Below are 25951 nucleotides of genomic sequence, written 5' to 3' on the forward strand. Positions count from 1 at the left end.
TACAATACATACACATACCCACATATACATTAATGCTCAAAAGTTTTGGCTTCCGTGTTTTTGAAAGAAACACACTTTTTTTTGTCCATTAAAAGAACATCAAATTGTTCAGAAATACAGTGTAGACATTGTTAATGTTGTAAATGACTATTGTAGCTGGAAATGGCAGATTAAAAAAATAAATAATAATAATATCTACATAGATGTATAGAGGCCCATTATCAGCAACCATCACTCCTGTGTTCCAATGGCACGTTGTGTTAGCTAATCCAAGTGTATACTTTTAAAAGGCTAATTGATCATTAGAAAACTGCAAAAGAGTTATGTTAGCACATCTGAAAACTGATGTTCTGATTAAAGAAGCAATAAAACTGGCCTTCTTTAGACTAGTTGAGTATCTGGAGCATCAGCATTTGTGGGTTCGATTACAGGCTCAAAATGGCCAGAAACAAAAATATTTTTTCTGAAACTAGTCAGTCTGTTCTTGTTCTGAGAAATGCAGGCTATTCCATGCGAGAAATTGCCAAGAAACTAAAGATCTGGTACAACGCTGTGTACTAGTTTGAGGTGAGGGAGAAAGTGTGGTGGAACAAGTTTTGTTAGCATTGTTCAAATCAAATCAAATTTATTTATATAGCCCTTCGTACATCAGCTGATATCTCAAAGTGCTGTACAGAAACCCAGCCTAAAACCCCAAACAGCAAGCAATGCAGGTGTAGAAGCACGGTGGCTAGGAAAAACTCCCTAGAAAGGCCAAAACCTAGGAAGAAACCTAGAGAGGAACCAGGCTATGTGGGGTGGCCAGTCCTCTTCTGGCTGTGCCGGGTGGAGATTATAACAGAACATGGCCAAGATGTTCAAATGTTCATAAATGACCAGCATGGTCGAATAATAATAAGGCAGAACAGTTGAAACTGGAGCAGCAGCACAGTCAGGTGGACTGGGGACAGCAAGGAGTCATCATGTCAGGTATTCCTGGGGCATGGTCCTAGGGCTCAGGTCCTCCGAGAGAGAGAAAGAAAGAGAGAATTAGAGAGAGCATATGTGGGATGGCCAGTCCTCTTCTGGCTGTGCCGGGTGGAGATTATAACAGAACATGGCCAAGATGTTCAAATGTTCATAAATGACCAGCATGGTCGAATAATAATAAGGCAGAACAGTTGAAACTGGAGCAGCAGCACGGCCAGGTGGACTGGGGACAGCAAGGAGTCATCATGTCAGGTAGTCCTGGGGCATGGTCCTAGGGCTCAGGTCCTCCGAGAGAGAGAAAGAAAGAGAGAAGGAGAGAATTAGAGAACGCACACTTAGATTCACACAGGACACCGAATAGGACAGGAGAAGTACTCCAGATATAACAAACTGACCCTAGTCCCCCGACACATAAACTACTGCTGCATAAATACTGGAGGCTGAGACAGGAGGGGTCAGGAGACACTGTGGTCCCATGCGAGGACACCCCCGGACAGGGCCAAACAGGAGGGATATAACCCCACCCACTTTGCCAAAGCACAGCCCCCACACCACTAGAGGAATATCTTCAACCACCAACTTACCATCCTGAGACAAGGCTGAGTATAGCCCACAAAGACCTCCGCCACGGCACAACCCAAGGGGGGGGGGGGGGGGCGCCAACCCAGACAGGATGACCACATCAGTAAATCAACCCACTCAGGTGACGCACCCCCTCCAGGGACGGCATGAGAGAGCCCCAGTCAGCCCCTGTAATAGGGTTAGAGGCAGAGAATCCCAGTGGAAAGAGGGGAACCGGCCAGGCAGAGACAGCAAGGGCGGTTCGTTGCTCCAGAGCCTTCCCGTTCACCTTCCCACTCCTGGGCCAGACTACACTCAATCATATGACCCACTGAAGAGATGAGTCTTCAGTAGAGACTTAAAGGTTGAGACCGAGTTTGCGTCTCTGACATGGGTAGGCAGACCGTTCCATAAAAATGTAGCTCTATAGGAGAAAGCCCTGCCTCCAGCTGTTTGCTTAGAAATTCTAGGGACAATTAGGAGGCCTGCGTCTTGTGACCGTAGCGTACGTGTAGGTATGTACGGCAGGACCAAATCAGAGAGATAGGTAGGAGCAAGCCCATGTAATGCTTTGTAGGTTAGCAGTAAAACCTTGAAATCAGCCCTTGCTTTAACAGGAAGCCAGTGTAGAGAGGCTAGCACTGGAGTAATATGATACATTTTTGGGGTTCTAGTCAAGATTCTAGCAGCCGTATTTAGCACTAACTGAAGTTTATTTAGTGCTTTATCCGGGTAGCCGGAAAGTAGAGCATTGCAGTAGTCTAACCTAGAAGTGACAAAAGCATGGATTAATTTTTCTGCATCATTTTTGGACAGGAAGTTTCTGATTTTTGCAATGTTACGTAGATGGAAAAAAGCTGTCCTTGAAATGGTCTTGATATGTTCTTCAAAAGAGAGATCAGGGTCCAGAGTAACGCCGAGGTCCTTCACAGTTTTATTTGAGACGCCTGTACAACCATTAAGATTAATTGTCAGATTCAACAGAAGATCTGTTTGTTTCTTGGGACCTAGAACAAGCATCTCTGTTTTGTCCTAGTTTAAACGTAGAAAGTTTGCAGCCATCCACTTCCTTATGTCTGAAACACATGCTTCTAGCAAGGGCAATTTTGGGGCTTCACCATGTTTCATTGAAATGTACAGCTGTGTGTCATCCGCATAGCAGTGAAAGTTAACATTATGTTTTCGAATAACATCCCCAAGAGGTGAAATATATAGTGAAAACAATAGTGGTCCTAAAACGGAACCTTGAGGAACACCGAAATTTACAGTTGATTTGTCAGAGGACAAACCATTCACAGAGACAAACTGATATCTTTCCGACAGATAAGATCTAAACCAGGCCAGAACTTGTCCGTGTAGACCAATTTGGGTTTCCAATCTCTCCAAAAGAATGTGGTGATCGATGGTATCAAAAGCAGCACTAAGGTCTAGGAGCACGAGGACAGATGCAGAGCCTCGGTCCGATGCCATTAAAATGTCATTTACCACCTTCACAAGTGCCGTCTCAGTGCTATGATGGGGTCTAAAACCAGACTGAAGCATTTCGTATACATTGTTTGCCTTCAGGAAGGCAGTGAGTTGTTGCGCAACAGCCTTTTCTAAAATTTTTGAGAGGAATGGAAGATTCGATATAGGCCGATAGTTTTTTATATTTTCTGGGTCAAGGTTTGGCTTTTTCAAGAGAGGCTTTATTACTGCCACTTTTAGTGAGTTTGGTACACATCCGGTGGATAGAGAGCCGTTTATTATGTTCAACATAGGAGGGCCAAGCACAGGAAGCAGCTCTTTCAGTAGTTTAGTTGGAATAGGGTCCAGTATGCAGCTTGAAGGTTTAGAGGCCATGATTATTTTTATCATTGTGTCAAGAGATATAGTACTAAAACACTTGAGCGTCTCTCTTGATCCTAGGTCCTGGCAGAGTTGTGCAGACTCAGGACAACTGAGCTTTGAAGGAATACGCAGATTTAAGGAGGAGTCCGTAATTTGCTTTCTAATAATCATAATCTTTTCCTCAAAGAAGTTCATGAATTTATCACTGCTAAAGTGAAAGTCATCCTCTCTTGGGGAATGCTGCTTTTTAGTTAGCTTTGCGACAGTATCAAAAAGGAATTTCGGATTGTTCTTATTTTCCTCAATTAAGTTAGAAAAATAGGATGATCGAGCAGCAGTAAGGGCTCTTCGGTACTGCACAGTACTGTCTTTCCAAGCTAGTCGGAAGACTTCCAGTTTGGTGTGGCGCCATTTCCGTTCCAATTTTCTGGAAGCTTGCTTCAGAGCTCGGGTATTTTCTGTGTACCAGGGAGCTAGGTTCTTATGAGAAATGTTTTTAGTTTTTAGGGGTGCAACTGCATCTAGGGTATTGCGCAAGGTTAAATTGAGTTCCTCAGTTAGGTGGTTAACTGATTTTTGTCCTCTGGCGTCCTTGGGTAGACAGAGGGAATCTGGAAGGACATCAAGGAATCTTTGTGTTGTCTGTGAATTTATAGCATGACTTTTGATGATCCTTGGTTGGGGTCTGAGCAGATTATTTGTTGCAATTGCAAACGTAATAAAATGGTGGTCCGATAGTCCAGGATTATGAGGAAAAACATTAAGATCCACAACATTTATTCCATGGGACAAAACTAGGTCCAGCGTATGACTGTGACAGTGAGTGGGTCCAGAGACATGTTGGACAAAACCCACTGAGTCGATGATGGCTCCGAAAGCCTTTTGGAGTGGGTCTGTGGACTTTTCCATGTGAATATTAAAGTCACCAAAGATTTGAATATTATCTGCTATGACTACAAGGTCCGATAGGAATTCAGGGAACTCAGTGAGGAACGCTGTATATGGCCCAGGAGGCCTGTAAACAGTAGCTATAAAAAGTGATTGAGTAGGCTGCATAGATTTCATGACTAGAAGCTCAAAAGATGAAAACGTCTTTTTTTTTTTGTAAATTGAAATTTGCTATCGTAAAAGTTAGCAACACCTCCGCCTTTGCGGGATGCACGGGGGATATGGTCACTAGTGTAGCCAGGAGGTGAGGCCTCATTTAACACAGTAAATTCATCAGGCTTAAGCCATGTTTCAGTCAGGCCAATCACATCAAGATTATGATCAGTAATTAGTTCATTGACTATAACTGCCTTTGAAGTAAGGGATCTAACATTAAGTAGCCCTATTTTGAGATGTGAGGTATCATGATCTCTTTCAATAATGACAGGAATGGAGGTGGTCTTTATCCTAGTGAGATTGCTAAGGCAAACACCGCCATGTTTAGTTTTGCCCAACCTAGGTCGAGGCACAGACACGGTCTCAATGGTGATAGCTGAGCTGACTACACTGACTGTGCTAGTGGCATACTCCACTATGCTGGCAGGCTGGCTAACAGCCTGCTGCCTGGCCTGCACCCTATTTCATTGTGGAGCTAGAGGAGTTAGAGCCCTGTCTATGTTGGTAGATAAAATGAGAGCACCCCTCCAGCTAGGATGGAGTCCGTCACTCCTCAGCAGGTCAGGCTTGGTCCTGTTTGTGGGTGAGTCCCAGAAAGAGGGCCAATTATCTAGAAATTCTATCTTTTGGGAGGGGCAGAAAACAGTTTTCAACCAGCGATTGAGTTGTGAGACTCTGCTGTAGAGCTCATCACTCCCCCTAACTGGGAGGGGGCCAGAGACTCTGCTGTAGAGCTCATCACTCCCCCTAACTGGGAGGGGGCCAGAGACGGGTAATGGAGTCGCCAATGACTCCATGACTAATGTCTACATTTTGTTCAATATTATTATTATTATTATTTTTTGTCTTCGAGAAATATCAACTGTTCAGGGAAGGGGGATCTTTTTAAGTATCTTGCTATAGTAGCTGGATCTAATGATCTGTTAGCTAACCAGAGAAATGTTGAGCAACATTAGCCTACTCATCTGATCAAATAATTGAGTTTATGGTGTGAAAAGTGGCTGGCAAATAAAGTCAGACAGCGAACGTTACAACATCAGATGAGTTGACATTAGTAACCGAACCAATTTGCTATAGTATTAACTGGTAGCATGATACGACTCCTTGCCGTTCCTCAAGTTATCACGTTTTAGTTGCTTACTGGACCCTGCACTGTGTGAAATGTTAACTAGTTATAGTTAGCTAACGAACTAACTATCTGTGAACTAATGTTTTCCCTCTACACTATGTGGTTAATTTTCAGAGTGAGAGAATTAGGTGAAAATTAGGCGTTGCTTGTTAAACAAGTGTAGCTGGAGCCTCGCCTGGTTTAAGCTGGATGCCTCTATAGAGGTGAAAGGAACAACACACACGTTCCCTCTTTCTCACTTCTTCAATACAGTGGATAAAAGGGTTGCCAGGTGTTACTCTCTGCCTGAAAGAGATCAATTATGCCAACAAAGGGTCTCATGCTCTGCTGGCACGTTGTAGAACACATGTCCACAGGCAGAAAGTGTACAATGTATTAATGTGCAGTGTAGCCCTAAAATAATGATTTTGTTATGTTGAACTTAACAGTAACACTTGTGTGTGAATGGGGGGGGTTATTACATTTTTTTACTCAGTGAATGTTATTTTTGCACACATGTAGCCTTGCTCGATGTCTACTATAGTGGCCACTATAATAGAGCAACAATAGAAAGCCTGTTCGTTTCAAATCCAAATCTAATTGTATTAGTCACATGCGCAGAATACAACCGGTATGAAACGAACAGACAATCTATTTTTACTCTACCTTACAGTGAAATGCTTACTTACAAATGAGTTGCCTCTGCCCATAAAAACAATGTCCTCTCTGGGCAGCTTTAAAATGTTTGTCTTCTGTGCCCATATGAATAACCCCTATGATGTAACTGGAATGATGAGATAGATGTTCTTCTTTGTTTTTGTTTTATTATTTCAATGCTATACTGTGTTGGAACTTGTCCAGCCATCTTGTCTCAATAGGACCACAATGGAAATAAGTCCCAGACTGTATTGTGTGTTATCCTCCATGATTTAACAATGGAAATAAGTCCCAGACTGTATTGTGTGTTATCCTCCATGATTTAACAATGGAAATAAGTCCCAGACTGTATTGTGTTATCCTCCGTGATTTAACAATGGAAATACGTCCCAGACTGTATTGTGTGTTATCCTCCACGATTTAACAATGGAAATAAGTCCCAGACTGTATTGTGTGTTATCCTCCATGATTTAACAATGGAAATAAGTCCCAGACTGTATTGTGTGTTATCCTCCATGATTTAACAATGGAAATAAGTCCCAGACTGTATTGTGTTATCCTCCGTGATTTAACAATGGAAATACGTCCCAGACTGTATTGTGTGTTATCCTCCATGATTTAACAATGGAAATAAGTCCCAGACTGTATTGTGTGTTATCCTCCATGATTTAACAATGGAAATAAGTCCCAGACTTTATTGTGTGTTATCCTCCATGATTTTATTCATGTGCATGTATGGCTTTTTTCAAGTTTTGTGTGCTTGTTTTTAAAATGGTTGAATTAATAAACTAAACTACGGAACCCTAACCAACAATGCAGTTTCAAAAAAATTTGGATAAGAGATAAAAGTAACAAGTTACTAAAGAGCAGCAGTAAAATAACAATAGCAAGTCTACAGTTGAAGTCGGAAGTTTACATACACTTAGGTTGGAGTCATTAAAACTTGTTTTTCAACCACTCCACAAATTTCTTGTTCAACTATAGTTTGGGCAAGTCGGTTAGGACATCTACTTTGTGCATGACAAAAGTAATTTTTCCAACAATTGTTTACAGACAGATTATTTCACTTATAATTCACTGTATCACAATTCCAGTGGGTCAGAAGTTTACATACACTAAGTAAACAGCTTGGAAAATTCCAGAAAATGTAATGGCTTTAGAAGCTACTGATAGGCTAATTGACATCATTTGAGTCAATTGGAGGTGTACCTGTATTTCAAGGCCTACCTTAAAACTCAGTGCCTCTTTGCTTGACATCATGGGGAAATCAAAGAGATCAGCCGAGACCCCAGAAAAGAAATTGGAGACCTCCATAAGTCTGGTTCATCCTTGGGAGAAATTTCCAAATGCCTGAAGTATAAATACCATGGGACCACTCAGCCGTCATACCGCTCAGGAAGGAGATGCGTTCTGTCTCCTAGAGATGAACATACTTTGGTGCAAAAAGTGCAAATCAATACCAGAACAACAGCAAATGACCTTGTGAAGATGCTGGAGGAAACAGGTACAAATGTATCTATATCCACAGTAAAAGAAGTCCAATATCGACATAACCTGAAAGGCCGCTCATCAAGGAAGAAGCCACTGCTCCAAAACCGCCATAAAAAAGATTACGGTTTGCAACTGCACAGGGGGACAAAGATCTTACTTTTTGGAGAAACGTCCTCTGGTCTGATGAAACAAAAATATAACTGTTTGGCCATAATGACCATCGTTATGTTTGGAGGAAAAAGTGGGAGGCTTGCAAGCCGAAGAACACCATCCCAACCGTGAAACATCGGGGTGGCAGCATCATGTTGTGGGGGTGCTTTGCCGCAGGAGGGACTAGTGCACTTCACAAAATCGAAGGCATCATGAGGCAGGAAAATGATGTGGATATATTGAAGCAACATCTCAAGACATCAGTTAAAGCTTGGTTGCAAATGGGTCTTCCAAATGGACAATGACCCCAAGTATACTTCCAAAGTTGTGGCAAAATGGCTTAAGGACAACAAAGTCATTGTATTGGAATGGCCATCACAAATCCCTGACCTCAATCCTATAGAAAATTTGTGGGCAGAACTGAAAAAGTGTGTGCGAGTGAGGAGACCTAAAACTTGATTCAGTTACACCAGCTCTGTCAGGAGGAATGGGCAAAAATTCACCCAACTTATTGTGGGAAGCTTGTGGAAGGCTACCCAAAACGTTTGACCCAAGTTTTAAACAATTTTAAAGGCGATGCTACCAAATACTAATTGAGTGTATGTAAACTTCTGACCCACTGGGAATGTGATGAAAGAAGAGAGAACAGTCTATGACTAAGGGAGGCTGGAGTCTTTGACAATTTTTAGGGTCTTCCTCTGACACCACCCTGGTTTTGCGTCAATCAAGACAAAGGAGATGCACGGCAAGCGGTACCGGAGCACCAAATCTAGTTCCAAAAGGCTTCTTGACCGCTTCTACCCCCAAACCATAAGACTGCTGAAAAGCTCATCAAATGGCTCCCCCCCCCCCTTTTTTTTACGCTGATGCTACTTGCTGTATCTATGCATAGTCACTTTAACCCCACCTACATGTACATATTACCTCGACTAACCTGTAACCCTGCACATTAACTCGTTACCGGTACACCCTGTATATAGCCTCGTTATTTTGTTGCTCTTTTATTTTTTTACTTTCAATTTAATTAATATGTTCTTAACTCTTATTTTTCTTCACTGCATTGTTGGTTAAGGGCTTGTAAGGTTGTATTGTATGTAAAGTGTTGATCTCATATTTCATGAGCTGAAGTAAAAGACCTCAGAAATGTTTCATATGTACAAAAAGCTTATTTCTCTCAGATTTTGTGCATAAATTTGTTTACATCCCTTTTAGTGAGCATTTCTCCATTGCCAAGATAATCCATCCACCTAACAAGTGTGGCATATCAAGAAGCTGATTAAACAGCATGATCATTACACAGGTGCACCTTGTGCTGGGGAAATAAAAGGCCACTCTAAAATGTGCAGTTTTGTCACACAACATAATGCCATAGATGTCTCAAGTGTTCCGTGCCATTAGCATGCTGACTGCAGGAATGTTCACCAGAGCTGTTGCATGTATACTCACCAGACATGTCACCCATTGAGGTTGTTTGGGATGCTCTGGATCAACGCGTGTACAACAGCATGTTCCAGTTCCCACCAATATCCAGCAACTTCGCACAGCCATTGTGGCCTGTGGAATGTTGTCCCACTCCTCTTCAATCAACAGCCTGATAAACTCTATGTGTAGATGTGTTACACTGCATGAGGCAAATGGTGGTCACACCAGATACTGACTGGTTTTCTGATCCTCGCCCCTACCTTTTTTTTAAGGTATCTGTGAGCAACAGATGCATATCTGTATTCCTAGTCATGTGAAATTCATAGATTATGGACTGATAAATTGATTTCAATTGACTGATTTCCAATATATGAACTGTAACTCAGTAAACTCTATTAAATTGTTGCATGTTGTGTTTATATTTTTGTTCATTATACATGTGCGGTATACAGACATTTGTCCATTGTTTTTTAGCAGACCCTGAGCACTTCCATGTACATTTTGTTCCTGACGAAACAGTCCCCTCCAGTGATTTTAATGAAGAATTGCAGGCAGCTGATTCATTACGAAACGCCCATTTTACGTCATCAGTATGAGACAGAATGAGGTGAAAGGTATCCCAACCTTAGTCTACTGTTAGGGCTATTCGGTATACTTGGCGCGTCCATACCCTAACTCCTAACCCTGACCTTAACTCCTAACCGTATCCTAACCGAAGCCATAACCCTTACCTAACCTTAACCCTTACCGTAACCGTTTAAAATGTCTACTTCAACGGGTGACGGGTGACGTCAGTCTCGGGACGTCCCATGGATCCCAGATAGCTTCGACCATATTTCAACCTGCTTTTAACCCATTTTCGGAAGCAGCAGAAGGCTGGTTGAGGTGAAATTTTGACAGGACAATGAATATCAACAGACTTATAGCTTTATCCAAATCTGTTCAATTTGGAAAGATTTTAACATCTAACGCAAGACATGCGACGAAAGAAGTCACCTTACCTAACCGAACCATCAGAACTCATGCTAGGAATCTGGCCTACGCCAAGGACCTGTTCCTTGGCAAAGTAAACAAAGTAAGCGACTAGCTAGCTAGTTTATGTATTATGCTTTTTTAATTCTAGATAAGGAATACAATGTTGATTTAGCCTACTGTCTAAGAAATATGTGATAGCTTGCTCAGGTATTTTTTGCCTTGAAAGACAATGAGAAAATCCTAAAAGCCAGTAGCTAGCTTGTCATAATAGCCCAGAAGGATAAATCAACCAAGTATCTGATTCGTTTTGTGTGTCTCTCCTCCAGGCAGAGTGCTTCCCCTATCCAGAGATTGGAAATGAAGAGCTGGAGGAGATCAACTCGTTTGTTGCTCCGGTAGAGAAATTCTTCACTGAAGAGGGTGAGACTGAGAGAAGAGACTGCTGTCCTTATACAAGACTCAGATTCAAAGTGTAGTTCTATTCTAATAGACCTTCAGACTGTGTTCCAGTGTTGTATTCTGAGACCTGTCCTTGTATTTCAGTGGACTCCAAGCGTATCGACCATGAAGCTAAGATTCCTCCAGAGACTCTGAACGGACTGAAGGAGCTGGGACTGTTCGGTATCCAGGTGCCTGAGGAGTATGGTGAGGAGTTTAATATCAGAGGAGAACAGTACAACAAACATTAGGCCTATTGCTGGTAAGGTCTTCATACTGTATCAGAGACCATCTTGTTACTTCTGGACACACATTGTAACATGACGCCACTCAACATAACTTCCTGTCTCTTCCTAGGTGGCCTGGGTCTGTCCAACACCATGTATGCCCGACTAGGAGAGATCATCTCTCTGGATGGATCCATAGCAGTTACACTGGCTGCCCACCAAGCCATCGGACTCAAGGTAAAGAGTCCTGCACCGATAGACTCAAGGCTTTCTTTTTATCTGTGTTGTATAATGTTACTGCTGTTTGTGAATCTGTGATGTCTTGCTGTATGTTAGGGGATCCTGATAGCCGGTAGTGAGGAGCAGAAGGCTAAATATCTCCCCAAGCTGGCTTCAGGAGAACATGTAGCAGCCTTCTGTCTCACTGAGCCTGGCAGGTACGTACCGTCTGTTTCACTGGGCCTTGCAGGTTCAGTACAAACCTACTGCAGCACAGCCTTCTGTCCCACTGAGCATGGTAGGTACAGTACAAACCTACTGCAGCACAGCCTTCTGTCCCACTGAGCATGGTAGGTACAGTACAAACCTACTGCAGCACAGCCTTCTTTCCCACTGAGCATGGTAGGTACAGTACGAACCTACTGCAGCACAGCCTTCTTTCCCACTGAGCATGGTAGGTACAGTACAAACCTACTGCAGCACAGCCTTCTTTCCCACTGAGCATGGTAGGTACAGTACGAACCTACTGCAGCACAGCCTTCTGTCCCACTGAGCATGGTAGGTACAGTACGAACCTACTGCAGCACAGCCTTCTTTCCCACTGAGCATGGTAGGTACAGTACAAACCTACTGCAGCACAGCCTTCTTTCCCGCTGAGCATGGTAGGTACAGTACAAACCTACTGCAGCACAGCCTTCTTTCCCACTGAGCATGGTAGGTACAGTACGAACCTACTGCAGCACAGCCTTCTGTCCCACTGAGCATGGTAGGTACAGTACGAACCTACTGCAGCACAGCCTTCTTTCCCACTGAGCATGGTAGGTACAGTACGAACCTACTGCAGCACAGCCTTCTTTCCCACTGAGCATGGTAGGTACAGTACAAACCTACTGCAGCACAGCCTTCTTTCCCACTGAGCATGGTAGGTACAGTACGAACCTACTGCAGCACAGCCTTCTGTCCCACTGAGCATGGTAGGTACAGTACGAACCTACTGCAGCACAGCCTTCTTTCCCACTGAGCATGGTAGGTACAGTACGAACCTACTGCAACACTCCAGTGTTTAATTGCTCAATTGTAATTATTTCACCACTATGGCCTATTTATTGCCTTACCTCCCTTATCTTACTACATTTGCACACACTGTACATAGATTTTTCTATTGTGTTATTGACTGTACATTTGTTTATGTGTAATTCTGTGTTTGTGTTGCAATGCTTTGCTTTATCTTGGTGAGGTCGCAGTTGTAAATGAGAACTTGTTCTCAACTGGCCTACCTGGTTAAATAAAGGTTAAATATAAAACACAACCTGCTGAAATCATTACCATCCTGAACCAACTCTGGATGACATCATTCTGCTTTTCGACCAGTCACATCATCTGGATCTGTTTGCCGTAAAGCTGTTTTTTAGCCACTGAAAAGCATTCCAACTTTTGTTATACCAACAAATGACAGAAGTGGTTGTGTATTTTAAAGCTTGGTTTTGTCATGTTCTCTGAATCTGACTGTTTCATGTGGATCCTGTATGTTTCAGTGGGAGTGATGCTGCGTCCATTCAGACCAAAGCCACCCTATCAGAAGACAGGAAAACATACCTGCTCAATGGGTCAAAGGTGAGACACATTATCCTCCTACCTGTGTTTTGCCTGTCAGTCATGTGTTCGCTAACTGCTGTTGGTACTTTGTTTGTGATGATTCAGTCTGAAGGACAGTTGTGTGACTGTATTTCCATGCTGTCCAGATCTGGATCTCAAACGGGGGGTTTGCAGACCTGATGACGGTGTTTGCTCGTACGGAGGTGGTAGGAGAGGATGGAGTGAAGAAAGATAAGATCACTGCCTTCATCGTAGAGCGAGCCTTCGGAGGGATCACCAGCGGAAAACCAGAAGACAAACTAGGCATTAGGGGTTCTAACAGTAAGATCACATCTAGGCATTAGGGGGTCTAACAGTAAGATCACATCTAGGCATTAGGGGGTCTAACAGTAAGATCACATCTAGGCATTAGGGGTTCTAACAGTAAGATCACATCTAGGCATTAGGGGGTCTAACAGTAAGATCACATCTAGGCATTAGGGGGTCTAACAGTAAGATCACATCTAGGCATTAGGGGTTCTAACAGTAAGATCACATTTAGGCATTAGGGGGTCTAACAGTAAGATCACATCTAGGCATTAGGGGGTCTAACAGTAAGATCACATCTAGGCATTAGGGGGTCTAACAGTAAGATCACATCTAGGCATTAGGGGGTCTAACAGTAAGATCACATCTAGGCATTAGGGGGTCTAACAGTAAGATCACATCTAGGCATTAGGGGTTCTAACAGTAAGATCACATTTAGGCATTAGGGGGTCTAACAGTAAGATCACATCTAGGCATTAGGGGGTCTAACAGTAAGATCACATTTAGGCATTAGGGGTTCTAACAGTAAGATCACATCTAGGCATTAGGGGGTCTAACAGTAAGATCACATTTAGGCATTAGGGGGTCTAACAGTAAGATCACATCTAAGCATTAGGGGGTCTAACAGTAAGATCACATCTAGGCATTAGGGGGTCTAACAGTAAGATCACATCTAGGCATTAGGGGGTCTAACAGTAAGATCACATCTAGGCATTAGGGGGTCTAACAGTAAGATCACATCTAGGCATTAGGTGGTCTAACAGTTATTTTATTTATTATTTACCTTTATTTAACTAGGCAAGTCAGTTAAGAATAAATTATTCTTGTTGTTAGCCTAGTGGAGTGAATGACAGTACTTGTGTTGTTGTTAGCCTAGTGGAGTAAATGACAGTACTTGTGTTGTTGTTAGCCTAGTGGAGTAAATGACAGTACTTGTGTTGTTGTTAGCCTAGTGGAGTAAATGACAGTACTTGTGTTGTTGTTAGTCTAGTGGAGTAAATGACAGTACTTGTGTTGTTGTTAGCCTAGTGGAGTAAATGACAGTACTTGTGTTGTTGTTAGCCTAGTGGAGTAAATTACAGTAATTGTGTTGGTGTTAGCCTAGTGGAGTAAATGACAGTACTTGTGTTGGTGTTAGCCTAGTCTAGAGGTAATCACGGAAAGCCAGAGGTAAAACCGGGCATCAGGGGATCCAACATATATATAAACTGCAGAGACCAATAATACCTGTTCTCCTTGTGAACTCATTCACTCTTCAATGATTTAAAAGTATTGTAAACAAGATAACTGTAGCTGTCAGTCAGCCAAGGGAAATCCCTGTTGTGTACCATTCACTGGGCTATAACGGATGTGTTTCTGTCCCCCAGCATGTGAAGTGTCATTCGACAACTGTCCAGTCCCTGTGGAGAATGTAATAGGAGAAGTAGGAGGAGGCTTCAAGGTGATGTCACTTCCCTTTCCCCTCTGTTATATGCTATTGATGTGCAGTTATTTTTCAACGTCTTTTTTCACAAGCTGGAGAGTCATTTTTAAAACTTTTATTTAACCTTTATTTAACTAGGCAAGTCGGTTAAGAACAAATTCATATTTACAATGACGGCCTACCCCGGCCAAACTCTAACCCGGACGATGCAGGGCCAATTGTGTGCCACCCTATGGGACTTCCAATCACAGCCGGTTGTGATACAGCCTGGAATCGAACCAGGGTCTGTAGTGACGCCTCTTGCACTGAGATGCAGTGCGTTAGACTACGCCACTCGGGAGCCCCTGATTAGTTTTTCTGAGTGATTTGTTAATTTTAGTCGTTCGTTTGACCTACTAGTGCTGACCGCAATGAGTCCTACAGCAGGGTTAATAGATGCTCAGCGGCTCCAGAGACGTGCTCCGAACACCGACGGTCTGTCCTGCGCTCCGACGGTCTGTCCTGCGCTCCGACGGTCTGTCCTGCGCTCCGACGGTCTGTCCTGCGCTCCGACTGTCTGTCCTGCGCTCCGACTGTCTGTCCTGCGCTCCGACTGTCTGTCCTGCGCTCCGACTGTCTGTCCTGCGCTCCGACGGTCTGTCCTGCGCTCCGACGGTCTGTCCTGCGCTCCGACTGTCTGTCCTGCGCTCCGACGGTCTGTCCTGCGCTCCGACGGTCTGTCCTGCGCTCCGACGGTCTGTCCTGCGCTCCGACGGTCTGTCCTGCGCTCCGACGGTCTGTCCTGCGCTCCGACGGTCTGTCCGACGGTCTGTCCTGCGCTCTGACGGTCTGTCCTGCGCTCTGACGGTCTGTCCTGCGCTCCGACGGTCTGTCCTGCGCTCTGACGGTCTGTCCTGCGCTCCGACGGTCTGTCCTGCGCTCCGACGGTCTGTCCTGCGCTCCGACCATGTCCGCAGGGAAATGGATCATGAGCATAGAGAAAAAAAACGACATGTTAGGTGCCTTGTGTTTTTACGCTGAAGACCATTGTGCTACGTTTTTGCCCTTTTGAAGAACATTCAAAAAGCCTACAAGGCTCCTTGCTGTGGCATTTGCATGGTGTATTGGTGCTACGGTTAACTGTCACCATTTAGTTTTGAATGGTTTACCATATCTTTGTACACGTGTTTTCACTCAAACCTTTACTGATTCTTTGTATGTGTCATTATCCAGGTAGCGATGAACATCCTCAACTCTGGCAGGTTCAGTATGGGCAGCGCCGGCTCTGGAATGATCAAGAAACTCATCGGTATAAGCTGTAGAGTGTGAGAAGCTCATAATCATGATTATGGTTATAGTAATGATGAAGATAATGGTGATGTCTTGTCTCCCTCTCCAGAGATGACAGCAGAGTACGCTGGCAGCAGGAAACAGTTTGGTAAGAACCTCAGTGAGTTTGGGATGATCCAAGAGAAGTTTGCGGTGATGGCCCAGAATGCATTTGTGATGGAGAGCATGGCATACCTGACGGCTGGGATGATGGATCGACCTGGGGTCCCTGACTGTTCTCTAGAGGCTGCTATGGTTAAGGTACTTTTTCTACCACTATACTGGGGTGTTACTACTACTGTTACTAAAATTACTACTGCTACTACTAATACTGCTGCTACTACTAATACTGCTGCTACTACTAATACTGCTGCAACTGCTAATACTGCTGCTACTACTAATACTGCTGCTACTACTAATACTGCTGCTACTACTAATACTGCTGCTACTACTAATACTGCTGCTACTACTAATACTGCTGCTACTACTAATACTGCTGCTACTACTAATACTGCTGCTACTACTAATACTGCTGCTACTACTAATACTGCTGCAACTACTAATACTGCTGCAACTACTAATACTGCTGCAACTACTAATACTGCTGCTACTACTAATACTGCTGCTACTACTAATACTGCTGCTACTACTAATACTGCTGCTACTACTAATACTGCTACTACTAATACTGATTCTACTACTAATACTGCTGCTACTACTAATACTGCTACTACTAATACTGATTCTACTACTAATACTGCTGCACCTACTAATACTGCTGCTACTACTAATACTGCTGCTACTACTAATACTGCTGCTACTACTAATACTGCTGCTACTACTAATACTGCTGCTACTACTAATACTGCTGCTACTACTAATACTGCTGCTACTACTAATACTGCTACTACTAATACTGATTCTACTACTAATACTGCTGCACCTACTAATACTGCTGCAACTACTAATACTGCTGCTACTACTAATACTGCTGCTACTACTAATACTGCTGCAACTACTAATTACTAATACTGCTGTTACTACTAATAATGCTGCACCTACTAATACTGCTGCACCTACTAATACTGCTGCTACTACTTATACTGCTGCTACTACTAATACTGCTGCTACTACTAATTACTAATACTGCTGCAACTAATACTGCTGCGACTACTAATACTGCTGCAACTACTACTACAAACTGCTGCTACTACTAATACTGCTGCTACTACTGCTGTTGCTGCTACTACTAATACTGCTGCAACTACTAATACTGCTGCAACTACTACTACAAACTGCTGCTACTACTAATACTGCTGCTACTACTAATACTGCTGCTACTACTGCTGTTGCTGCTACTACTAATACTGCTGCTACTACTAATACTGCTACTACTAACACTACTAATACTGCTGCACCTACTAATACTGCTGCAACTACTAATACTGCTGCTACTACTAATACTGCTGCTACTACTAATACTGCTGCACCTACTAATACTGCTGCACCTACTAATAGTGCTGCACCTACTAATAGTGCTGCACCTACTAATACTGCTGCAACTACTAATACTGCTGCTACTACTAATACTGCTGCTACTACTAATACTGCTGTAACTACTAATACTGCTGCACCTACTAATACTGCTGCACCTACTAATACTGCTGCACCTACTAATAGTGCTGCTACTACTAATACTGCTGCTACTACTAATACTGCTGTAACTACTAATACTGCTGTAACTACTAATACTGCTGCACCTACTAATAGTGCTGCTACTACTAATACTGCTGCTACTACTAATACTGCTGCACCTACTAATACTGCCGCTACTACTAATACTGCTGCTACTACTAATACTGCTGCTACTACTAATACTGCTGTAACTACTAATACTGCTGCACCTACTAATACTGCTGCTACTACTAATACTGCTGCTACTACTAATACTGCTGTAACTACTAATACTGCTGCACCTACTAATACTGCTGCTACTACTAATACTGCTGCACCTACTAATAGTGCTGCACCTACTAATACTGCTGCAACTACTAATACTGCTGCTACTACTAATACTGCTGCTACTACTAATACTGCTGCTACTACTAATACTGCTGCATCTACTAATACTGTTGCACCTACTAATACTGCTGCAACTACTAATACTGCTGCTACTACTAATACTGCTGCTACTACTAATACTGCTGCTACTATTAATACTGCTGCACCTACTAATACTGCTGCAACTACTAATACTGCTGCAACTACTAATACTGCTGCTACTACTAATACTGCTGCTACTACTAATACTGCTGCTACTATTAATACTGCTGCACCTACTAATACTGCTGCAACTACTAATACTGCTGCTACTACTAATACTGCTGCTACTACTAATACTGCTGTAACTACTAATACTGCTGCTACTACTAATACTGCTGCACCTACTAATACTGCTGCAACTACTAATACTGCTGCAACTACTAATACTGCTGCTACTACTAATACTGCTGCTACTACTAATACTGCTGTAACTACTAATACTGCTGCATCTACTAATACTGTTGCACCTACTAATACTGCTGCAACTACTAATACTGCTGCTACTACTAATACTGCTGCTACTACTAATACTGCTGCTACTATTAATACTGCTGCACCTACTAATACTGCTGCAACTACTAATACTGCTGCTACTACTAATACTGCTGCTACTACTAATACTGCTGCTACTATTAATACTGCTGCACCTACTAATACTGCTGCAACTACTAATACTGCTGCTACTACTAATACTGCTGCTACTACTAATACTGCTGTAACTACTAATACTGCTGCATCTACTAATACTGTTGCACCTACTAATACTGCTGCAACTACTAATGCTGCTGCAACTACTAATACTGCTGCAACTACTAATACTGCTGCTACTACTAATACTGCTGCACCTACTAATACTGCTGCACCTACTAATACTGCTGCTACTACTAATACTGCTGCTACTACTGCTGTTGCTGCTACTACTAACACTAGTAATACTGCTACTGCTGTTACTACTACTGTTATCACAACTACTGCTACTACTTCTGTTACTACTGCTATTTATCAAATAAAGCCCTTCTTACATCAGCTGATATCTCAGCCTAAAACCCCAAACGGCAAGCAATGCAGGTGTAGAAGCACGGTGGCTAGGAAAAACTCTCTAAAAAGGCCAAAACCTAGCAAGAAACCTAGAGAGGAACCAGGCTATAAGGGGTGGCCAGTCCTCTTCTGGCTGTGCCGGGTGGAGATTATAACAGAACATGGCCAAGATGTTCAAATGTTCATAAATGACCAGCATGGTCAAATAATAATAATCACAGTAGTTGTCGAGGGTGCAACAGGTCAGCACCTCAGGAGTAAATGTCAGTTGGCTTTTCATAGCCGTTCATTGAGAGTATCTCTACCACTCCTGCTGTCTCTAGAGATTTGAAAACAGCAGGTCTGGGACAGGTAGCACGTCCGGTGAACAGGTCAGGGTTCCATAGCCGCAGGCACAACAGTTGAAACCGGACCCATGCCAAATGTTTTCAGTCTCCCGAGGGGGAAAAGGTGTTGTCTTGCCCTCTTCACGAATGTTTTGGTGTGTTTGGACCATGATAGTTCGTTGGTGATGTGGACACCAAGGAACTTGAAACTCTCAACCCGCTCCACTTCAGCCCCGTCAATGTTAATGGGAGCCTGTTCGGCCCTCCTTTTCCTGTAGTCCACAATCAGCTCCTTTGTCTTGTCTTGCTCACATTGAGGGAGATTTTGTTGGCCTGGCAACACACTGCCAGGTCTCTGACCTCCTTCCTATAGGCTGTCTCATCGTTGTCTGTGTTGTCGTCAGCAAACTTAATGATGGTATTGGAGTCTTGATTGGCTATGCAGTCGTGGGTGAACAGGGAGTACAGGAGGGGACTAAGCACACACCCCTGAGGGGCCCCAGTGTTGAGGATCAGCGTGGCGGATGTGTTGTTGCCTACCCTACCCTTACCCTTACCAACGTGAGTGCTACAGGGTGGTAATCATATAGGCATGTTACCTTCACTTTCTTGGGCACATGGACTATGGTGGTCTGTTTGAAACATGTAGGTATTACAGACTCGGTCAGGGAGAGGTTGAAAATGTCAGTGAAGACACTTGCTAGCATGCTTTGAGTACAAATCAAATTGAATTGGTCACATACACATATTTAGCAGGTTATTGCAGGTGTAGCATTATGCTTGTGTCCCTAGCTCCAGCGGTGCAGTAACAATTGCCAACAATACACACATTTAAAAGTAAAATAATGGAATTTATAAATATTAGGACAAGCAATGTCGGAGTGGAGTACAGTGTGTATGTACATATGAAATTAGCAAAGCAGTATGTAAACATTACTAAAGTGACCAGTGTTCCATTATTAATGTGGCCAGTGATTCCCATGTCTATGTATAAAGGGCAGCAGCCTCTAAGGTGCAGGGTTGAGTAACCGGGTGGTAGCCGGCTGCTGTTACACTGTAGACACACTGCTGTTACACTGTAGACACACTGCTGTTACACTGTAGACACACTGCTGTTACACCTGTAGACACACTACACTATAGACACACTACGGTTACACTACACAAGTTTCATAGTTGCATGACTAGTTGCATGACAGAGTACCTTATTGTCTGTGTCTTTGCTTACCTCTCTCTCTGTAGGTGTTCAGCTCTGAGGGAGGCTGGATCTGTGTGTCTGAGGCTCTGCAGGTTCTAGGAGGGCTCGGCTACACTAAGAACTATCCCTACGAACGCTACCTCAGAGACTGCCGTATCCTGCTCATCTTCGAGGTATCACGCACACAGTGTAGTATTTCTCCTTTTAATAACAGAGAGTTAGTTATACAGCGTTAACCGTGTAGTAACCACGTAGTGTCCACCAGAGGGCAGATGTCCACCTTGACAGACTAGATACTAGTGATTTGCGGGTTGACTCATAACTCGCAGTCCCTGCGGTTCTATCCAGGGGGCGTACGGGTTCGGGGGTCCTAAACTATTATGTGGCTGAAGGGCGGGTAGGTGGGTGGCGAGCGGGTTGAGTAAAGCGAAACAATACCATAAATACATTAATTTATAGGCTACATTGTGGTTTCTCTTTCATTATTTTAGGCTATCTGGTATTAGTGCATACGCCTAAACTTTAGGGCTTAACTGTACGTGGGCCCAATAGCCTGCAGAGCCAAATAATGATTTTGGGAACAGGCAGAAAACTTTTGAATTTTTTTTTTAAATACAGTGGGGCAAAAAAGTATTTAGTCAGCCACCAATTGTGCAAGTTCTCCCACTTAAAAAGATGAGAGGCCTGTAATTTTCATCATAGGTACACTTCAACTATGACAGACAAAATGAGAAAAAAAATCCAGAAAATCACATTGTAGGATTTTTAATGAATATATTTGCAAATTATGGTGGAAAATAAGTATTTGGTCACCTACAAACAAGCAAGATTTCTGGCTCTCACAGACCTGTAACTTCTTCTTTAAGAGGCTCCTCTGTCCTCCACTCGTTACCTATATTAATGGCACCTGTTTGAACTTGTTATCAGTATAAAAGACACCTGTCCACAACCTCAAACAGTCACACTCCAAACTCCATTATGGCCAAGACCAAAGAGCTGTCAAAGGACACCAGAAACAAAATTGTAGACCTGCACCAGGCTGAATCTACAATAGGTAAGCAGCTTGTTTTGAAGAAATCAACTGTGGGAGCAATTATTAGGAAATGGAAGACATATAAGTCCACTGATAATCTCCCTCGATCTGGGGCTCCACGCAAGATCTCACCCCGTGGGGTCAAAATGATCACAAGAACGGTGAGCAAAAATCCCAGAACTACACGGCGGACCTAGTGAATGACCTGCAGAGAGCTGGGACCAAAGTAACAAGGCCTACCATCAGTAACACACTACGCAGCCAGGGACTCAAATCCTGTAGTGCCTGACGTGTCCCCCTGCTTAAGCCAGTACATGTCCAGGCCTGTCTGAAGTTTGCTAGAGAGCATTTGGATGATCCAGAAGAAGTGTGGGAGAATGTCATATGGTCAAATGAAACCAAAATAGAAGCATGGAAGTGGAAACATCATGCTTTGGGGCTGTTTTTCTGCAAAGGGACCAGGACGACTGATCCGTGTAAAGGAAAGAATGAATGGGGCCATGTATCGTGAGATTTTGAGTGAAATCTTCCTTCCATCAGCAAGGGCATTGAAGATGAAACGTGGCTGGGTCTTTCAGCATGACAATGATCCCAAACACACCGCCCGGGCAACGAAGGAGTGGCTTTGTAAGAAGCATTTCAAGGTCCTGGAGTGGCCTAGCCAGTCTCCAGATCTCAACCCCATAGAATATCTTTGGAGGGAGTTGAAAGTCCGTGTTGCCCAGCAACAGCCCCAAAACATCACTGCTCTAGAGGAGATCTGCATGGAGGAATGGGCCAAAATACCAGCAACAGTGTGTGAAAACCTTGTGAAGACTTACAGAAAACGTTTGACCTCTGTCATTGCCAACAAAGGGTATATAACAAAGTATTGACAAACTTTTGTTATTGACCAAATACTTATTTTCCACCATAATTTGCAAATAAATTCATAAAAAATCCTACAATGTGATTTTCTGGATTTTTTTTCTCCATTTGTCTGTCATAGTTGAAGTGTACCTATGATGAAAATTACAGGCCTCTCTCATTTTTTTAAATGGGAGAACTTGCACAGTTGGTGGCTGACTAAATACTTTTTTGCCCCACTGTACATTGTTGAAGTTTAATTCAATAAGACAAACAAAGAAGAGTTTGAAAGGAGGACCAGAAAAATAATGTTTGGGAAAGATTTGGTGAAGTAGTAAAAGAGGATGACAGCAGTGCTGGCTATGTTATGTGGTGAAGTAGTAAAAGAGGATGACAGCAGTGCTGGCTATGTTATGTGGTGAAGTAGTAAAAGAGGATGACAGCAGTGCTGGCTATGTTATGTGGTGAAGTAGTAAAAGAGGATGACAGCAGTGCTGGCTATGTTATGTGGTGAAGTAGTAAAAGAGGATGACAGCAGTGCTGGCTATGTTATGCGTGATGATTCAGATAGGCCTATGGCATGTCAAGGGAATGGCATGTTCAGATGGGTTAAATGGACACTTGAAATCTGGACACTGACTGTAGGTCTGTAACGTCTCACATGGCCTTAATATTAACTCCTGCAGAATTAAGCATGTATTACTGTAAAATTATACACCAAATGTTGGCAGCGTTATGACTCGGCAACAGGAGTGGAGAAATATGATTTATTTCTGCATCTTGAGAGAATGCAATGCTCAGTTAGATACCTTCTGTAGAGGTTCTGTCTTCATCATAAACACTGATAGTATTTCAACCACATAAGATTTCAGTTCGGCTTTAATGTATATTTTATTAGAAACCCATTGGGTCATTTTCACAGCTTTCTTTCTCCTTAACCGGTCAAACTGATGTCGTTTTGGACATTTTGCACTGAAAATCTTTCCCGAATTGTTTATTTATTTATATATATTTTTTGTTGGTGTTATTGTGTTTTCTCCCCGGTCCCTAAATGTCTTTGCTACACGAAAGATGACAGAGAGAACTTTACCGATGTCAACTAGATTGAAGCATTAATTCTATCGATCTATTACATTATTCTGCTCAGCAAGGGTTTATTTAGTCTTCTAGGGCAACAAGTAAGCTACATGTATCTAAGTTGACTAACAAATTCCCCTCAGATATAGATCTATTTACGCTGCCTTCAGCTACAGTGCCTTGCGAAAGTATTCGGCCCCCTTGAACTTTGCGACCTTTTGCCACATTTCAGGCTTCAAACATAAAGATATAAAACTGTATTTTTTTGTGAAGAATCAACAACAAGTGGGACACAATCATGAAGTGGAACGACATTTATTGGATATTTCAAACTTTTTTAACAAATCAAAAACTGAAAAATTGGGCGTGCAAAATTATTCAGCCCCCTTAAGTTAATACTTTGTAGCGCCACCTTTTGCTGCGATTACAGCTGTAAGTCGCTTGGGGTATGTCTCTATCAGTTTTGCACATCGAGAGACTGACATTTTTTCCCATTCCTCCTTGCAAAACAGCTCGAGCTCAGTGAGGTTGGATGGAGAGCATTTGTGAACAGCAGTTTTCAGTTCTTTCCACAGATTCTCGATTGGATTCAGGTCTGGACTTTGACTTGGCCATTCTAACACCTGGATATGTTTATTTTTTAATCATTCCATTGTAGATTTTGCTTTATGTTTTGGATCATTGTCTTGTTGGAAGACAAATCTCCGTCCCAGTCTCAGGTCTTTTGCAGACTCCATCAGGTTTTCTTCCAGAATGGTCCTGTATTTGGCTCCATCCATCTTCCCATCAATTTTAACCATCTTCCCTGTCCCTGCTGAAGAAAAGCAGGAACAAACCATGATGCTGCCACCACCATGTTTGACAGTGGGCATGGTGTGTTCAGGGTGATGAGCTGTGTTGCTTTTACGCCAAACATAACGTTTTGCATTGTTGCCAAAAAGTTCAATTTTGGTTTCATCTGACCAGAGCACCTTCTTCCACATGTTTGGTGTGTCTCCCAGGTGGCTTGTGGCAAACTTTAAACAACACTTTTTATGGATATCTTTAAGAAATGGCTTTCTTCTTGCCACTCTTCCATAAAGGCCAGCTTTGTGCATTAAACGACTGATAGTTGTCCTATGGACAGAGTCTCCCACCTCAGCTGTAGATCTCTGCAGTTCATCCAGAGTGATCATGGGCCTCTTGGCTGCATCTCTGATCAGTCTTCTCCTTGTATGAGCTGAAAGTTTAGAGGGACGGCCAGGTCTTGGTAGATTTGCAGTGGTCTGATACTCCTTCCATTTCAATATTATCGCTTGCACAGTGCTCCTTGGGATGTTTAAAGCTTGGGAAATCGTTTTGTATCCAAATCTGGCTTTAAACTTCTTCACAACAGTATCTCGGACCTGCCTGGTGTGTTCCTTGTTCTTCATGATGCTCTCTGCGCTTTTAACGGACCTCTGAGACTATCACAGTGCAGGTGCATTTATACGGAGACTTGATTACACACAGGTGGATTGTATTTATCATCATTAGTCATTTAGGTCAACATTGGATCATTCAGAGATCCTCACTGAACTTCCGGAGAGAGTTTGCTGCACTGAAAGTAAAGGGGCTGAATAATTTTGCACGCCCAATTTTTCAGTTTTTGATTTGTTAAAAAAGTTTGAAATATCCAATAAATGTCGTTCCACTTCATGATTGTGTCCCACTTGTTGTTGATTCTTCACAAAAAAATACAGTTTTATATCTTTATGTTTGAAGCCTGAAATGTGGCAAAAGTTCGCAAAGTTCAAGGGGGCCGAATACTTTCGCAAGGCACTGTATTTCAAACATAGATTAAACCACAAAGACCAGGGAGGTATTTCAACCACAAAGACCAGGGAGGTATTTCAACCACAAAGACCAGGGAGGTATTCCAACCACAAAGACCAGGGAGGTATTCCAACCACAAAGACCAGGGAGGTATTCCAACCACAAAGACCAGTGAGGTATTCCAACCACAAAGACCAGGGAGGTATTCCAACCACAAAGACCAGGGAGGTATTCCAACCACAAAGACCAGGGAGGTATTCCAACCACAAAGACCAGGGAGGTATTCCAACCACAAAGACCAGGGAGGTATTCCAACCACAAAGACCAGGGAGGTATTCCAATGCCTGTCAAAGAAAGGCATCTATTTGTAGATGGGTAAAATAAAATCAGACATTGAATATCTCTTTGTTATTAATTACACTTTCTGAAGGCTCTGTATCAGTCAAGGGGTGTGAATACCTTCTGAAGGCTCTGTATCAGTCAAGGGGTGTGAATACCTTCTGAAGGCTCTGTACCAGTCAAGGGGTGTGAATAATTCTATCGATCTATTACATTATTCTGCTCAGCAAGGGTTTATTTAGTCTTCTAGGGCAACAAGTAAGCTACATGTATCTAAGTTGACTAACAAATTCCCCTCAGATATATATCTATTTACGCTGCCTTCAGCTATTTCAAACATAGATTAAACCACAAAGACCAGGGAGGTATTTCAACCACAAAGACCAGGGAGGTATTTCAACCACAAAGACCAG

At 42.9% G+C, this 25951-nt stretch overlaps 1 protein-coding gene across 2 annotated transcripts in view; it reads left to right on the plus strand.

Annotated features, from left to right (window-relative positions):
• Positions 1-9872: 9872 nt before the first annotated feature.
• The window catches only part of acad9 (acyl-CoA dehydrogenase family, member 9), a 30187-nt gene continuing 14108 nt past the window's right edge, over positions 9873-25951 (plus strand). Inside the window, exons 1-11 of one of the 2 annotated variants that reach the window (XM_036951003.2) lie at positions 9873-10367; positions 10594-10687; positions 10811-10912; positions 11063-11169; positions 11269-11369; positions 12687-12765; positions 12894-13068; positions 14421-14494; positions 15689-15764; positions 15855-16045; positions 20494-20622. In XM_036951003.2, coding sequence (XP_036806898.1) covers positions 10197-10367; positions 10594-10687; positions 10811-10912; positions 11063-11169; positions 11269-11369; positions 12687-12765; positions 12894-13068; positions 14421-14494; positions 15689-15764; positions 15855-16045; positions 20494-20622 — 1299 coding nt within the window. In that variant the 5' untranslated portion in view covers positions 9873-10196. The remainder of the gene's footprint in view (positions 10368-10593; positions 10688-10810; positions 10913-11062; positions 11170-11268; positions 11370-12686; positions 12766-12893; positions 13069-14420; positions 14495-15688; positions 15765-15854; positions 16046-20493; positions 20623-25951) is intronic. The other variant, XM_036951004.2, reaches the window with a different exon arrangement.

The sequence above is a fragment of the Oncorhynchus mykiss genome, chromosome 17 (genome assembly GCF_057628025.1).
Source record: "Oncorhynchus mykiss isolate SJ-2025 chromosome 17, ASM5762802v1, whole genome shotgun sequence".
NCBI classification, from domain to species: domain Eukaryota; kingdom Metazoa; phylum Chordata; class Actinopteri; order Salmoniformes; family Salmonidae; genus Oncorhynchus; species Oncorhynchus mykiss.